Raw genomic sequence first — 17,434 nt, 5'->3', positions numbered from 1 at the left:
TTGGTGAATATTCATGTCCTGCAAAGAGGAATGTCCTGGAAACTTGCCTACAGGGAAGGTAGCGAGGAGCAAGGGAAGAGAGCTTCCAGCCTCAGGGCACATCCAGGTCCAGCAGCAGGGAGGAGGGCTTGCTACTTTTGCATTGAATTGAGGTTTACAATAACCACGTACAAAGCTGGAGAGGTATATAGCTATAGAGATTGGAGAAATATATAGCTATAGAGAATTCTTTCCTGGGTGCTGGCTGGTGAGTCTTGCCTACATGCTCAGGGTTTAGCTGATCGCCATATTTGGGGTCGGGAAGGAATTTTCCTCCAGGGCAGATTTGCAGAGGCCTTGGAGGTTTTTCGCCTTCCTCTGCAGTGTGGGGCATGGGTCACTTGCTGGTGGATTCTCTGCAGCTTGAGGTCTTCAAACCACAATTTGAGGACTTCAATAACTCAGACATAGGTTAGGGGTTTGTTACAGGAGTAGGTGGGTGAGATTCTGTGGCCTGCGTTGTGCAAGAGGTCAGACTAGATGATCACAATGGTCCCTTCTGACCTTAAAGTTTATGAGTCTATGAGATTGAGGGAGCAGCTCAAAGTGTTCCACCCCCTCAGGATAAGCCCACCTATCCTGATAGAACAGGAGCCCTGGATAGGCCTGCATGCCTCAATGCCCCAGGTGTTTGCACTGTTGTTGCAGATGGTTTGGTCCCAGGATATTAGAGAGACAAGGCAGGGTGAGGTAATATTTTTAATTGGACCAACTTCTGTCGGTGAAAGTGACAAGCTTTCCAAGAGGAGCCCTGTGTCGCTCGAAAACTTGTCTCTCTCACCAACAGAAGTTGGTCCAATAAAAGATATTACTTCACCCACCTCGTCTCTCTCACTTCCTCAAGGGAGATCCAGCTATACACCTAGAAAACTGCTCAGCCACCCACTCCACCCACCTATTTCCGGAGGAGATACCCATCTATATGGCCTGACAGGAATCAGTTGTCAGCTCCTCACTTCCCATTCCTATTCCAAGCTGCACCACTTCCTGTCCCTCCCTGTCACATACATACACCTCTCTTTCTCCTTTCAGACAGGTTGAGATGATTACATCTCATTTGAGGGGGTTCAAGGAGTGTTCTTTTCCATTCATTTACCAGCCTAGCCTTGTCTCAGTCCATGAGGTACTCAATGCTGCATTATGATGGACCATTCCAGGCTAACTTTGCAAGTGAAGAGAGGCTGTGAGGTCGCAGAGGCTGCTATTGAGTTAATGGCCTGAGAACTGAAGATAAAATTGCAGCCACATTCTGTAAAACACCCTCTGAAGAGGAAAGAGAAGAAAGGAGCAGAGCACCATAGCCAGACTTGCTAAAGCAGCCTAGCATCTTTATCTCCTCTTCAGTCACACTGAGGCCTCTGAATTTCTCACAGCCATAGGGCTGTCTGGCTTGGGGCTCCCTCTGTTTCTCCCACACACACATACACATTTTGCTTTGTCATTGAGTGCCCTGGAGCAGAGAACACTAGTGTGTGAGAGCTTTTGCAGAGGCTTTGTGTCCCTCTCTGCCAGAGAACACCTCTATAACAGTAGGTTTGGGTCCATCCATGGTGGAAGCCATGGACAAAAGCTTGTCTGTATTTTGGTAAATAAATGGCCTTTGTGTATGATCTTTACACCCCTGTCCCAGGCTCTCTGAGAGCAAGGAGGACACAACATTCAATCCCTGGCCACAACCACCAGTCAAGCTCATTTTATCTCCCCTGCACTGCTGGTAGAAGCATCAGCTTCTAATTACTCTCCACAAACATGCCCAGGACTGCCTGCTGGACCTCCTTGCTGAGACTGCCAGCCAATGGAGATGATTATTGCTAATGGTGATGGGAACATAGGGAGTGCGGGGATTTAGGATGGGTGGAGGGGAATTACACATTTATTAAAAACCCAATCAATGAGCAATGGAACACTAGACAAGTCAGTTTGAACAGTGCAGCCAGGAAAATACTCCACTGTGACATGGCAAAGGGAATATGGGGAGAAGTTTGCTCCTGCATTTACTTAACATGGAGCTTGGAAAGTGGTTCCTTTATCTCCCTGCCTGTCCTTTGTGACACCTTTGCTGACCAACTGAACCAGTACTTACAGAGGACAAAAACCAGTCTGCTTAGCTGGTTGTAGAGATCAAAGTTACAGTTCCAAGACACAGTACAAGATGTCAGAAGCAGGGCTGAAGTGAGTGGCACCACAGCTGCAGTAGGAGGGGTGGAAGTATAAAGTACAGCATGGTCATTCTTATCACAACCCCCCTGTATCTTTTGCAGTCACACACAGTTTTTCCAGGGCTCTTTCTTGTTTAATCCAAATCCCAGGATCCCCCACCTCAATGCTGGGGTCCAAACTCTTGTCAATAAACCTACATAATTGTCATAATCAGTAATGGGAGTCACACATGCATCTGAATAGCAGCAGAATATGTTATTTTGCTGGTTCTTTCCTACTATCCTTTACAGGTTGAGTTCTTCTCTCCAAACATGCAGCAACTAATCACTCATTTATACATCAGGCTGTTATGGACATCCTGGCTGTTGATTCCTATTAGACACATGGGCTTAGGGCAGTGGTTCCTAAACTTCTTCCGCCACGTGTGCAGGGAAAGCCCCTGGCAGGCCAGGCCGGTTTGTTTACCTGCCGCGTCCGCAGGTTCGGTCGATCGCAGCTCCCAGTGGCCGCAGTTCACCGCTCCAGGCCAATGGGGGCTGCGGGAAGCGGCGCGGGCCAAGGGATGTATTGGCGGCCGCTTCCAGCAGCTCCCATTGGCCTGGAGCAGCAAACCGCGGCCACAGGGAGCTGCAATCAGCCAAATCTGTGGATGCAGCAGGTAAACAAACCGGCCCGGCCCGCCAGGGGCTTTCCCTGCACAAGCGCTGGAACAAGTCTGGGGACCACTGGCTTAGGGTAAAAGACTGTCAGAAACCAGAACTTGGGTTGGGAATGGGAGTAAGGATGCTCTGCTGTTCCAGCTAAGGTATTTACAAGATGACAGTCATGCTGGGCCAGATGCTCAGCTGGTAAAAATTCATGCAGCTCCATTGAATTCAGTGAAGTTATGCCAATTTACAACAGCCAAGAACCTAGCTCACTGTATCTAGGCTCTATACTGTTAAAGATACTGGGTAAGTGAAAGCCAATGGACCTAGCAGAAAGCCAACCACCAATCACGTTCTAACCTCTGACCCCACAGTGAACCTCACTAGATGCTACATTATGACACTATCATATCTGCTCATGACAAATGCTGCCTGAGGAAGCAGCCATCAGAGACTAGTTCTGCATACTTGGAGCCCATCTCCAAAGTACAGGGAACAAGTTCAATTCAGGATATCCCAGTTTATGGTTAATACTCAAGCCTGAATATCTCAGTAGTCCCTTTCCCCCTAATGATAGCTTAATGTCTCTTTTTCTGGTGCCCAATGCCAAGCCAATCAGAAACAGCGAGAGATGCAGAATACACAGTCTTACTGTTGTTTTTCCTAACACATCAATTGCCAGGCCCCATAAGCCAAAGATACAGAGAAATCAATGCCTCATAGAAAACATTTTATTCAGAAACAATTCTCCCTGAACACCAGCTTTTCTGTATGTCCTCTGGGACCTTTGTCTTTTAGGAGCTCAGCAGCCTCTGAGGTTTCTTTCCCCATCTCATGTCATAATCCTGTTTGTAGCATCACAATCAGTTGTCTAAGAGAGGATGATGCCATCACAAAAAAAAGATTCACAACGTGCACACGTGGGAATAAGGAGCAAGAGAGATGCCTATGTTGGAAAGATCTTAGTGTTTTTTACAAAAATGTCTTTAGGAGAAAGCCATGAAAGGAAAGCGAAACTAAGAGAGAATTGTTTCTGAAGTAAATGTTCCTCTCTATTTTCCAGGAGGCATCAGCAGCTTTTTCAAGTTTCTGATATATATAATTGGGGGAAATTGTGAAATCTTGTGAATCTGGTCAAATTTAACTTACATAGTGTATTATCATGAAATTAATTATAGGGTCTCTTGCCTTGGCAGCTTCAAATATGGAGATTAAAATATAACATCCAAGGACAACACCAGACTATTACTTAACACCTAACCTAAATAAGTGTGTGTTGCACCATGCTCTAAAGATTACTAATCTTGGGCTCTAATGGACCTGCAAGAGAAGCAAATTCCAAAAGCAGGGCTGCTCCAGAACAAAACTTGGCACCAGACATGGAGGGCAAATTCATCCCTGTAGTAACTTCACTGACTTCAATAGAGTGATTTGACTCAGAGTGTTTAAACTAAGGACCTGACAATGAATGCACCTCCCTTGATCTTAAATTCCATAGTGAAGTATAAAGTAAGAGGCACCTTAGATAACTGGTTCCCAGACCTTTCTGAGCTTTAACAATCATCACCAACACTTTGAATTGCACCGAGATGCAAACAGGGGTCTAATTCAGAGAGCTGAACTAACAATGTTATGCGCTCACTGTGAGCTACCCAGGCCTTGCATACTGAATCAGCTGGTGTTTCAGGGTGGACTTCGGAGGTAGCCCTAAATAGACCATATTCCAGTTGTGCAGCCTGGAGTAACAAAGGTGTGGATGACAGCTGCAAGTTCTCAGGCTCCTGGCTACTTGGTAAAGACTAGTCACCAGAGCTGTTCGGGAGGGGCAGCAATTGCTGCAGTAGGACTCCAAAGTGCAACTCATTTTGGTTCGAGCTGGGCATGCACTCTCACCATCTGCCAGGATGTGGAAGGTTTTATGCACTGATACTCACTGTAAAAGATTTCAAGCACTGATGAGACAAAGTCTCATGCAAAATGCTAGCTGCCATGGAATAGTTAGCTATTGTGCAAGGTGGTTTTGATCTTGTCACTTCCTAGGAAAAGGCTCGTGCCGTGATGCCTGCCACAAGACTTGCCAAACCAGGTTAGACCAATGGCATATCTAATCCAGTATCCTGGCTTAACAGTGGCAGATGCTTAAAATGAAGCTGCAATAACCCCAAAGTGGGTTTTATGCATAGAGGACACTAATGATGATTGGCTCCATAGGAAGCTGCATCCAGCCTTCTTTGGACAGAGTATAGGTCTGACATGGGGTCTTTCAGAGGGATTATAGGGGGATCCAAGTGGAACCATCCACCTACCCTCAGGAAACTCCTGTACATTTTCCTTTGAGACCCGCCACTCCAACTCAAACACTTTATTCCTCGGAGTCAAAGAAGTCTATTGTTTTTGCTGCCTATCAGTGGTTTTGTTATTTCAGTCCCTGTACAATAATATTTTTAGTACTATCAAAGTCTTCCCTTCCTCCTCACACCATATTAACCCTACCAATGACAGGGTCCCGTCCTAGTCGATAACAAATACAGCTGGCAGCCAAACAGAGATGGAGACTGAACAGGCACTTAGCCTTCAATTTAGTGATAGATTCTGTTTCGCATTTTCATATATTCAGTTTAGTGGTAATCTATTCTTTAATGTAGTGTTACTTTCTAACCTTCCTTCCAGTCTGTAGCCCTCTAGCATTTTACCAAATTGACCAAAAACTCACACAGAGCAATGAATCTTCTCCCACACCAGGAATGTTCTTGGTCTGTTATGTGATCATAACTCTGGGTATCTTACCAACGTGCTTTTATTGCTGTGAATCTTCAGAAATGAATGTACTTGTGTTAAAGAAGGAAGTTCATTTTGGGTGTGCACTGTATATAAATGAACAGTGTAATCAAATTTTAATTTCAGTTCATTTTAATCTGCAAAGTGCCCCTAGCTCTTTCTTTAGATGTTACTATTATTTTGTGTTGATTCCGATTGTGAGCTTTGGGCCTTCCATCACTATATGTTTATAAAGCACATGGAGGGTGCTCAGTAAATAACAGAATAATAAAAAATGCCATGGCTACAGGAAGGTGACATTCTTACAAAGCAGGGTCTAAACCTAAACACCCCTCACGCCCACTGAAGCCAACAAAAAAAGCACGTTTTCCACTCTGCTTCCCTCCTGCAAGACTGGGCTTCCTTTCTTATCCTTCTCGCCATGGTGAGCTTAGCATTTTCTAGCCTCACTTCCACTGGAAAAGGATGACACGGTAATTTCAAGAGCCTTGTTGTTCTAAGGTAGTTTAGTGCAAGGCCTTGAAATGTGATTTCCTCCTGCCTTTGTGCAGGGTTAAGTGTATTAGGAGGCAGAGCCTGCATAAACATACCCTGGCAGAAGCAAGAAAGGTCAGCACGGCTCCCCACATCTCTAGCAATCAGCCTGTGCATGTGTGTGTCTGAACATGATACTACCCTGCCCTGCAGTTACAATTAACCCCTAAAGAACCTCATTCTAGTGAGGTGCTGTAGCTGAGTATGCTGGGCTGGGCTCAACATATCAACATTTAAAGCCCATACTGCATCTTTTGAAAGAAACAAGGGTCTTATTTTCCGAGCTCACTCACTAAACGAGTTGGTAGGGTGGGGGAAGCGGGAGGGAGGGTTAGATGGAAGCTGAGGATCTGTGGAAAGTCATGAATAATGTATGCCTCCCTAGACACAGCTAAATAACTTCGCCTGTGTCACTGATACCCTCCAAATGGACACCTCCCCCACCTCCTTCTACAAGTCACACATAGGTTATTTGGTATTTCAAGAAACACCCTTTACAAGGCAGGAAGGATGGTCTTGTGGTAAAGGCAAGGGACTGGGACTCACAAGATCTACATTCAGATTTGGCTCTGCCATCAGTTTCCTATGTGACCTCAGGCAAGTCACTTAATCCATCTGTGCCTCTGATCCACATCTGTAAAGTGGGGATAATAATAATTCTCTATGTCACAGGGGAGGTTAGTATGGATACACACATTAATACAGAGGATGCACACCACACAAGGACCTACACTGACAGTTTAGGGGCTACATTTTAAACCTCTCTTCTAAAACTGTGTGTGTGATCTTTTACACCCAATTTCTGTGCATGCAATAACTTGGACTCCAAAAAATGAATTCAAAATTGTAGAAAATGCTTTTGAAAATGGAGCCCTAAATATTTGTAGTATTAATATTCCAAAACCAGAATTTTAAAACAAACTATTTTTGGAAGGGCGGGGAGAACAAAAAGGGGAATGGTAACAGCAAACATTTGAATAAGATTTTTTAAGGGGCTGAGTTCAAGCCCCAAGTTGATCCCTCACTCTCTGAATCAGCAAAGGCTGAGAGCACAGTAGCAAGAGCATGCTCAGGCCCCAAAGGATGGGAATGGTTCACTCCCTAAGCTAGGAGGGGCTCAAAGCAAAGCAGAGATGGCACATTTAGCTCCTGGGTCAGCAGCCTCTAGGAACCAGCAGGAGCAGTCTGTTCTGCCACCAGGAAAAGCAGTGTGCTTCCCAAGCCAGCATCCTATGCAGTGTATCACAGATACTTGCATTTACTAGAGAGAGCACCTCATGCTTAAAGCTATGACTAACTGATCTTCTAGCTAAATAACAACACTTTGCTGTTATACAGCATTGTCATCCTTACAATTGAAACACTTTACAAGACGTTCCAGTAGTATGGATATTATCATAAGCACCCATTTTATTTTATTTTTTCAGATTTTAAGTAAAATAATGGCCCAAATGCTGAAAACTCAGCACCACAAGATACATGTTGGAGTATCCAACCTGAAACCACCTGAACGTCTCTAGGAAATGTTACACTATCACAGTCATTCAAAGAGTTTAAATATCTTACCTGTGACCGTCACTAGCATGGAGGCCACCAGGGGACGATTGTTGTCCAGCTTACGGCTCAGCCTCAGCTCACCACTTGACTGATTTACAATCAACAAGTGCAGCTCATTGCCCCGTTCAAAAGTGTAGAAGAGCTTGTCGGACACATCTGGGTCATAAGCCGGGATCTTCCCTATGACCCCTGAAGGGAAGGTGTTGGACCTGTTGGAAATGTAGTTGTTGAAGAGGATCTGGAAGTTCTTGAGGACAGGGCTGTTGTCATTCTGGTCAATGAGCTTGATGTGGACTGTGGCTCTGCTGACCAGGGGGGCAGACGTGGCCTGGACCACAATTACATACTCGGGCTTTGTCTCATAATCCAGGTCAATCAAGGCAGTGAGCTCCCCAGAAAATATGTCCATCTGGAAGATCTCCGGGATGTTGCCTTCCACAATCTGATACATGATCTGGGCATTGGGTCCCTCATCTGGGTCAATGGCTGTGATCTGGGCCACCACAGAGCCCACAATGCTGTTCTCCTTCACCAAAATCTCAAACTCTTCAGCTGGGAAAACAGGGGCATTGTCATTCACATCTTGAACAGTGACTTGAATGTTGACTGGGGTTCTTTGCGCAGGGACTCCCCTGTCCACAGCATAGGCAGTCAGCTCATAGACTGGGACACTCTCTCGGTCCAGCCCGCGGACAATACGGATAATCCCAGAGGTGGGCTCTATGGTAAAATCCCCATCCCCATCCTCCCCATTCTGGAAGGTGTATTGTACCCACCCATTGGTGTGGGCATCGCGGTCAGTGGCAGAGATCTGGAGCACGCTGGTGAATGAAGGGGCATCCTCTGATATAATGCCTTGATAGTGAGCACTGACAAACTGAGGGGCATTGTCATTTACATCATTCACCATGATTTCTACATAGGTGGTGTCCGCTTTCTGAGGGATCCCATTATCTTTGGCAGTGATGGCCAAGGTGTAGGTGACCTGGTCTTCATAGTCCAGCTCCGCCTGCAATGTGATGGCACCAGAGTCTGCATCAATACGAAACTGAGGAATATTGTCCTCTAGGTAATAAGTGATCCTGGCATTTTCCCCCACATCATCATCAGTGGCACTGATTACCACCACAGTGCTGCCCACAGGACGGTCCTCACTGACACTCACTGAATAGTGGGCACTTTGGAACACAGGCCTATGGGTGTTGGCATCAGTGATGTTGATATGAATGTGACAGTTGTCATGCAGGGTCCGGTCAGAGGCAGTCACTGTTAGCACATAGCGCCTCTCTTGCTTGTAGTCCAAGGGTAGTGAGAGAGTGATCAGCCCCACTCCTCCCTGAGTGCTGATAGAGAAGCGGTTCCGGGTGTTCCCCCCCGTTATCTGGTAGCTTATGGCACTGTACACATCCCTGTCGATTGCCGTGACACTGAGAACACTGGTCCCCACAATAGCATCCTCATTTAGCCGGATGAAATACTCCTTTTGGGTGAATTCAGGTCGATTGTCATTCACATCCATGACAGTGATAGTGACACTAGCGGAGGCAGATAAAGATGGAGAGCCATGGTCCCGAGCCTCCACCCCAAAGAAATAGTGCTCCACTGACTCACGGTCCAAGGGGCCACTCACTGTGATCCACCCAGTGGCGCTGTTCACCACAAAAGGGGTGTCAGCTGAGACCCCAGTTAGTTTATATTCCAGACGAGAATTCTCTCCATAATCTGCATCCACTGCCTGGATGTGGATCACTGAATGGCCAAGGGGGGCATTTTCCAGAACGGAGATTTGAAAAGGGGTGCTGACAAAGATTGGGGCATGATCATTAATGTCTACTACTTGGATGCTAGCCATGCCAGTATTGTTAGACAAAGGAGGGCGCCCTGCATCCTGAGCACGTATCCTCAGGGCATATTCACGTTCAACTTCAAAATCCAGAGGTGCCACCACCTGTATTTCCCCAGTCACACTGTCAATGGAAAACTGACCCCTGCTGTTCCCACTGATGATGTTATAATGGACTAAAGCATTATTGTCTTTGTCCATGTCAGTGGCAGTAACTCGCAAGATTTCCGTATGGGGTCTTATATCCTCTCTCACCTGGATGATGTAGCGTTTTTCACTGAACTGAGGGGCATTGTCATTCTCATCCAGAACTGTGATATAGACTTTAACCGTGGCAGATCTGGGCCCAGGCTCCTTACCCTGGTCGTTTGCCTCCACCACCAAAGAATATTTCTCCATTTTCTCTCTGTCCACTTGCCCACTGGTGGTGATCAGACCTGACCTGGGATCTATCTCAAAGACAGAGTGGGCTGCTTGTTCATTCACAAATCGATACCTGATGTTTGCATTGGGTGGGGAGTCCACATCCGTGGCCCTCAGCTGTAAGATAGGGTAGCCTTCTTCTACATTTTCCCTAATAGTCTCTCTGTACTCACTCTGCTCAAAAACAGGGTCATGATCATTTCGGTCAGCAACAGTTACAGCAATCATGGTGGTGGCAGAAAGGCGAGGGATCCCATGATCCACAGCAGTAACCCGGAAATAGTGCAGGTCCATAGTCTCTCTATCCAAAGCTTTGGTGGTGGTGATGAGACCATTCTTGGGGTCAATGCTAAACAGCTCCACAGACCTGCTATTCATCAGGGCATCCATGGAGTAGACTAGCTTCCCAGCCTCCCCTGAATCAGGGTCTTGTGCTGCCATAGTTATCACAGGAGTCCCTGGAGGCTGGTTTTCAGCTACCTGAACCTGGTAATTGTACTGAGGGAAGTGGGGGTGGCGGTTGGCTGCCCTGCCAGTCCTTAATAATGGTAGGAAAGCACTCTCTCTCCTCCTCCTTCGCTTCACAGGCTGATAATGTGGTAGATCAAGCTGTATAGCTGGACGAGGCTTTACTGGCAGGTGAGCAAAGAGCTCCAGGGCTGACGGGCTCCCAAACTCCACAGCAAAGCAAAGAGTTTGTAAACAGCCTTTGGTGGAATCAAACAGGTGAAAAAACAGACAGGGATCCTGCTGTCTGTGCGGCGTGGGAGGAGTGCGGGCTGGATCGAGTTCCAGCTCCGCTCTAGGAGCTGTCCCGGGAGCAGGTGGTGCTGAAATTGCCTGTCCCAATTCACCGGCCTGCGGCTGCCCTTTAGTATCAGTCTCCAACCGCACAGGATGGTCCGGGCTCGCCACCCTGCACTCACCTGCGCACCGGCAGGACGTGCTCCCGTGCGGCTGTCTCCCTGCACACAGCTGAAGGCAGGTCACTAGGGTCAGCCACTCAATGAGGTGCGAGCGGCCGCGGCGGCGGCGTGGCGGCCTCAGCTGCATCTTTGCACACCAGGAGCGGCTCTCCGAGGCCGGCGGGTACCTCTCCAGGTGCCGGGGCCTCGCCCCCGGGGCCAGGGACCCCCAGATTTCCAGCTGCCAGGGATCCGTGAAGTTAGACGCTCCGGGACTGAGCTGGTGCCTGGACACTTGCATTACGCACAGCCTCTCGGCGTGCAGGGAGGGCCCCGCGCCCGCCGCGCTCAGCCAGCCCCCGGGGGAGCTCGGGGCCCCTGTGGCAGCGGGCAGGTGGCTCCGGCTCGCACAGCCGCAGCAGGCTCCATCCCTCTGGCCGCCGGTATTGTCCAGGGAGCCGGCCCCATTGTCCCGGCCCCGCTGCTGTCCGCTCGCCTCCTCTCTGGGGCTCCGGGCCCCGCTGCAGTCGGTCCAGAGGCAGGCGAAGGTGCCTGGGCGCTCCGGACCCGCACCGCTCTCTGGCTGCTCGGCCGGCTCCCCGCCATGGTGCCTCGGCGGCTTGGCGCAGCCTTTCCCGCTAGTCCTGCGGCCGGGGCTCGGCACTGCTGCCCAGTGGCCGGGGCTCTGGCTGCTGGGCTGCCCAGCGCCCTCCCGTGCCAGGCCCGGCGGCTTCGGGGGCAGCACCTGGGCGTTTATAATCCACAAGCAGGGGGAGCCGCCTGCCCTCTCCCCCTGGGCAGCTGCCAGGCGCGGAGTCCTCTTCGTGCCCCTCAGCGGGGGCCCCGAGCCAGCTCGGGAGGACCCACCGCCCCGCCGCGGCTTCCTCTGCAGGGCTCCCCTCCGACCCCCGGCCCGCAGAAGGGGGCAGCCGCAGCGACACCCCCTGCCCGCGGTCAAACCCCAGCTGCCCCCGCGGGCCGGGCTGGCTCCGTGCAGCTCACCCAGGAGGACTAAGCCCCGCCAGCGGCCCCGGCACGCAGCACTGCGCGCCCCCCCCCCAGCCCCCCGCCGCTCCCTCGCGCTGGCGCGTCCCGGCCCCTCGCTCCCGCCCACCAGCCGAAGGGGAACAAAGGGAGAAGGAGGGATAGCAGCACACAGCGAGCGCGCCCAGCCCTCGGGCCCGGCAGCGGCACGGCAAGTGCCAGACCGCCGGCCCCTCCCGCCCCGGGCGTGCCGCCTAGCGCCCCTCGGCCGCCGCTCCGCCTCTGCCTCTGCCCCGCCACTGGCGCCACCCGATCTACGGTCGGCGCCCCCGGCGGGCCGGGTCGGCATCCGGCGGGCGCGCGAACGCCCACTCCCGAGACCCCAACATGCTCGGTCCCGATGGTCCCCTCCGCCCTCCCGCCCCTCCGCCGCCCCGCAGTGTACGGCCCGCCGGCGCAGCGGCAGGCCGCCAGCATGTTCACTGTGGACACCGGGAGGGAGAACGCGGCGGAGCTGGACCAGGGTGCTGAACGGCGCGTGCTCACTGCGAAGGGGCGGCGCGCAGTGCAGGCGGCGAAGGAGCCCGCGAGACCACGCGGGGGTCGAGGGCAAGGGCGGTGGAAGGCGCGGGCCCGGTGGTGTGGGGGAAAGGGCTGGGGAACGGGGGGAGTTGTGTGGGGGAAGGACTGTGGGGAAGGGGTCGGGGAGCCGACGGGTGTGTGTTGGGGGAATGTGGGGAAGGTGTCTGGGTGCTGGTGGCAGGGGGGGAGGAAGGGCTCTGGGCAAGGGGTCAGGGTGCCAGTGGGGGAAGGGGTTGGGGTGCTGGTGGGTCTGGGGGGACGGGCTGTGAGGAATGGGGCAGGTTGTGGGGGGAAAGGGGTCGGGGTGCCAGTGGGTGTGGGGGGGAAGAGCTGTGGGGAAGGGGTCGGGGTGCTGGTAGGTGTGGGAGATGGGTTGGGGGAGTTGACATGGGAGGCAGGGGCTCAAAGGAGCTGGTCAGAGCAGTGGTGGGTGTAGGGAGGATGTATTTGGGTGCTGGGAGCAGGGAAGGGTGCTCATGGCTGTGGTAGGGGAATGGTGCATGACTATAGGGGATAAACCCCCAGCCCCTTTTTGCCTTTTGCTTACTCCCCCTTTGTCTCACCTGTGTCTCCCTTCTCTCCCCCTTTCTCCCTTCTCCCCCTCCTCCCCTTCCCTCTAGCAGTAGCTGATATAAGACAAGGGCCAAGTAGTCCACAGGGTGCTGGCTCCCCTCCCACGACAGACAGGAGCAGATAGGAGGACGGCTAGATGCCTAGACGTGCTAATCCACATACAGCCTTTGCCTCTGCTCCTATGCAGTATAGTACCTCGCCCCCAACATGCATTTTTCATGTATCAGACAAATTAACTCCTGCTTTTAACTAAAATGCACAAGCAGGAAATAGCTGTTGCAGGATATATTCACACCATCTCCAGGTAGCATTTCTCATCCCCTCTTATTTTCTCCCTGCTTCATGCCTGCTCTGTCCAGCTGTTTTGCAGGAAGCACCAGCTGGCCATATTGTATACTTCACCTAGCATTGATGCTGCTATATAATTTGCATGGTGAATTTCATAGCCAGGGGTAGATGGGAATGAGAGGAGGAGCTGCCCACAAGCTCTGACCTGCATCTTTGCCTTTTTTGATTAAATTTACCATTCTAAGTCAAGGAGAAAACATAAGAAAAATGACAATAGGAATGCTGCTTCCTTGGCCCTTGGAAGAGGAACTGCATGATGTGATAGGGCTGACCAGTTCTGGATTTTATGAGTCTGAGATTACTCCATCAACTCCAGCCTAAAGACTCAGCCCCGACCATACATACAAGATGAGTGATCAGACAACACATCTCTACTGTCTATTAGCACCAGCACTGAATGCTACTTAACTAGTTTTTTAATCTGGATTCAATTCTGTACTCCTAGTTAACAAACATGGTTCCTCCCATGACCATATGGTTGCCCTGAAATTCTTCCTTCCTTTGATCATTAGATGGCAATGTGCTTCCTGCGGGAATGAGAGGAAAACCAGAAACTAGGGAGCATGTGGCTGAGAGAAGAGGGACTAAGAACATTGGGAGGAAAGCAAATGACCAGCATTCCATTTAAATTAATGGATGATACAGGTCAGGCTAGCATTACATTGTCTTTCACCCACTTCCTCACCCCTGTCCATGAGTCACTCTCAGTTAATCACCAGATTCAATAACGCTTTTATGAGGAAGCTAATTTATGCATTACAGCAAGCTCTGGGATCAGTTTCATCAGATACTTCCTGGAAACAGCCTGTCAGACAAATTACAGAGCACAGCCTTCTTTCACTTTCAATTCTAATATAGAATTTCATTGCTCTTTTGCAGCTTGTTCTTTTTGCTAACATTATATTTATAGTCGTACCACACAAGAAACATTAAGAACAAATTGTATAAAAGGAGGTTGTCCTTCATGGCAAGTCCCCACTCTAGCTCTGTGCCCATGTAAATGGAGTAATCATCTGAGAAATTAAACATCAGAAGTTACATGGAGAGAAAGTTAGATTAGAACTTCTTTGGGCCATTTCCCTGAGTTTTGTCTCACACCTTTCCTGTGATTTCAGAGATCCTAGACATATGGATTGCCAGGCCATATGAGATATCTGGCTCTGACAGTAGCGAATCTCAGATTCTTCACTGGAAAGTGCAAGAAATCTCACAATGGAAAATTATGTAAATTTCCCTTGTGGACACCTGCTTATTTCTAATCTCAAGCAGTTAGTGGGTGGTTTATGCTTTGAGGCATGAGGATCTCTAACTCTTACATTGTTTAAAAAAAAATTCTAGCTATGGTAACTGGGGATGTTCCTATTATTTATCTAAAGACCCAGTCATTTTTTGACTCCTGCACATGAATTTAAATACCAAACAGCAGACTGAGAACCAGAAGATGCAGAGCTCTTATTCGGACTGTGACAGCAATCTCCTCCTTGGACCTGGGTAAGTAACAATTTACTTGCTTCAGTTTCCCCAACTGCAAAATGGGGATAACAGCCTTGATTTAACTCACACACAGGGCAATCAGACATAGTTAGGGTGACCAGATGTCCCTATATTAGGGGCTTTGTCTTAGATATGCAACTGTACCCACTGCTCGCCTCCCTGAAAAAGTGTCTTGGTTTTTCACACTTGCTATCTGGTCACAGTAGGCATAATCAGTGAGTATTTGTAAAGAGCTGAGCATTGCGATTATTTTTTAACTCAAACCTCCTTAAGCGTTTTAAAACTTTTCAAATGTTCTCCTCCCAGGCACATCTGTGCCACTGGAGCACAGGAGATGTCCACTATTATCCTTTTAAAGAGCTGACCATGGGCTAGGGTATCCCAAGAGTTAATACTCCATTGCCATTTCCAGTGATGGCTTCCAATGGTACAGCCCTGACCACCCCTAGCCCTGGCATGTGGATGGCACAGGCCAATGCTCCACTGGCTAATGGGAGGCTGCTGCAGAGATTTAACAGAAGCTGGGCTAGGAAGAGAATTCAAATCAGAGCCTCATTGTCCTTATTATCACAATGGAGAGAAACCACCCCCTTCACTCACACCAATGCCTAGCATTGGCCATTGAGTCAGCCAGCTTTTGTCTAGGAGGTTCAGATTTGGAGCTTATGCTTCCCCTCTCATTGAGTAGAGTCAGAAAAAGCAGACACTCTAGTTCCTTGCATTTCAATCAGGCTTCCCCACTCTCTGTACCATGGTCACTGCCCACTTGCAAAAGAGGAGAGAGGATTAATGTTTAAATATCTGACATGTTACCACAATAACTATTGATACAAGGCCCAGCATAGAGAAGAGGATCTAACCAATAATTGTTCACTTAACAGAAATAACATTTAATGGGTTCAGTCTTATTTAATCTTAAGTGTAGCCATTACTCTTTATTTAAGTTTCTGTATTTAAATAAGGGAGTGATCTTGCCTACTTGTAAAATCCAATTATGCAACACAGATAGAGATCACCTGGCACAGCCCAGCCAATTACTGCTGTGAAAACTTTAGAACCTGCTTAAACAGAGGGCACAGAGGAGAAGCAAGGGGCTGTTGCAGCTCACCTCATTTGAAGGGGTACTTCAGCTCTCCCAGCTGAAAAGGAATTTTATGCAGTAGGAATAGTTCTTTAGAATGTGAATGGAATTCACTTTGAAATCCCAGTAACAGGTACAGAGCATACTTTTTAAAGTAACGTTATTGCTGTCCCCTCATAGTCATTATCAACAACCAATTGGACTTAACTCGCTGGACACCATCTACAGCAGATTAAATTTTGCTTACCTTCTGCTCCTAAAAGAAATGAACAAGCAGGAGGACAAGAAGAGCTCTGATCTGGCCTTATAAGTTTTTGGAGCGGGTTAAATATAGAGCTTGCACAACTTTTTCTAGAGTATTATATACATTTTTTCTGAGACGGGATTTTGAAGATGACTAGCTACTAATACTTTGTATCGGTAAAGCACTGAACAAGCAATATACATACAGCAGTAGCTGCAGGCAGCAGGGTGTTTGAGGTTTCTTATTAAAATCCTAAATGTCTCATCATAAACCTAAGGCACCGATAGCACAGTGATAGGCAACAAATAATGCATCAACACATGAGCTAGAGACCAGAAGACAGCACAACAATAGGGAGTGAGTGAGTAGGGAGTATTTTGGAGAAGGGCCACTGGAGCAAACCAACACAACTGTAGTGAAAAAGGTAATGTGATTGGGTGGTAAAAGCAGGGAATGTAGATTCTACTCTAGCCCAGTCCACTGAACTGCTGGAGAAATCATTTAGCTACTTTGAGCTTCAGTGTCCCCATATGTATTATGGAGATATTTACTCCCCTTTGTGAGGCACTTTAAAATCCTTTGTGTTATGTTTGTACAGTTCCTGGTACAACAGGGCCCTAATTAGAGCCGCTAGGTACTGCACCTCTACCTCAGTATAAAGCGACCCGATATAACACGAATTTGGATATAACATGGTAAAGCAGTGCTCCGGGGGGGCAGGGCTGCACATTCCGGTGGATCAAAGCAAATTCAATATAATGCGGTTTCATCTATAACACAGTAAGATTTTTTGGCTCCCGAAGACAGCGTTATATTGAGGTAGAGGTGTACTAAACTAGAAATACCAGACAATAATAAAAAGGTGCTGTAGAAGCACTGCATATTATTGTTAGGATCCAGGCTTCCAGCCACAAATCTGGTTCTATTCCGGCTTGTCTTCTTATTCTACTTACAGGAGGAGAGAGGAAAAGAGCTGAGCACAGATTGCACTTCCAAGGCAGATCTGTGAAGAAAGAATGAGAGAAATTAGAAATGGGACAGACCCTCTGATGTCATCCAGTCTGTCTCCTCTGAGGGCCAGTTCAGATTGCCCCTTCAGTACACTTGTGAGTGCCACATTCCAGACCTTCGTGACCTATCCCCACCCTACCTATCATCTCTATTCATTACTGAAAGGTCAACTCTTGCCTCCAATCAGCCCATGATACCAGCCCCTATTGTCTATTGTTACATTTTCAAACA

General features: G+C 48.8%; 1 protein-coding gene across 1 annotated transcript in view; it reads right to left on the bottom strand.

Annotated features, from left to right (window-relative positions):
- CELSR3 (cadherin EGF LAG seven-pass G-type receptor 3) overlaps nucleotides 1-10,956 on the bottom strand; it is a 67,274-nt gene extending 56,318 nt beyond the window's left edge. The window contains exon 1 of the mRNA XM_032801344.2: nucleotides 7,725-10,956. Within this exon, the coding sequence (XP_032657235.2) occupies nucleotides 7,725-10,422 (2,698 nt within the window). The 5' untranslated portion in view covers nucleotides 10,423-10,956. The remainder of the gene's footprint in view (nucleotides 1-7,724) is intronic.
- Between the last annotated feature and the right edge of the window lie 6,478 nt (nucleotides 10,957-17,434).

The sequence above is a fragment of the Chelonoidis abingdonii genome, chromosome 17 (assembly GCF_003597395.2).
Source record: "Chelonoidis abingdonii isolate Lonesome George chromosome 17, CheloAbing_2.0, whole genome shotgun sequence".
NCBI classification, from domain to species: Eukaryota; Metazoa; Chordata; order Testudines; family Testudinidae; genus Chelonoidis; species Chelonoidis abingdonii.
Note: the sequence above shows the minus strand (reverse complement) of the source record. Positions and strands in the feature narration are given on the sequence as shown.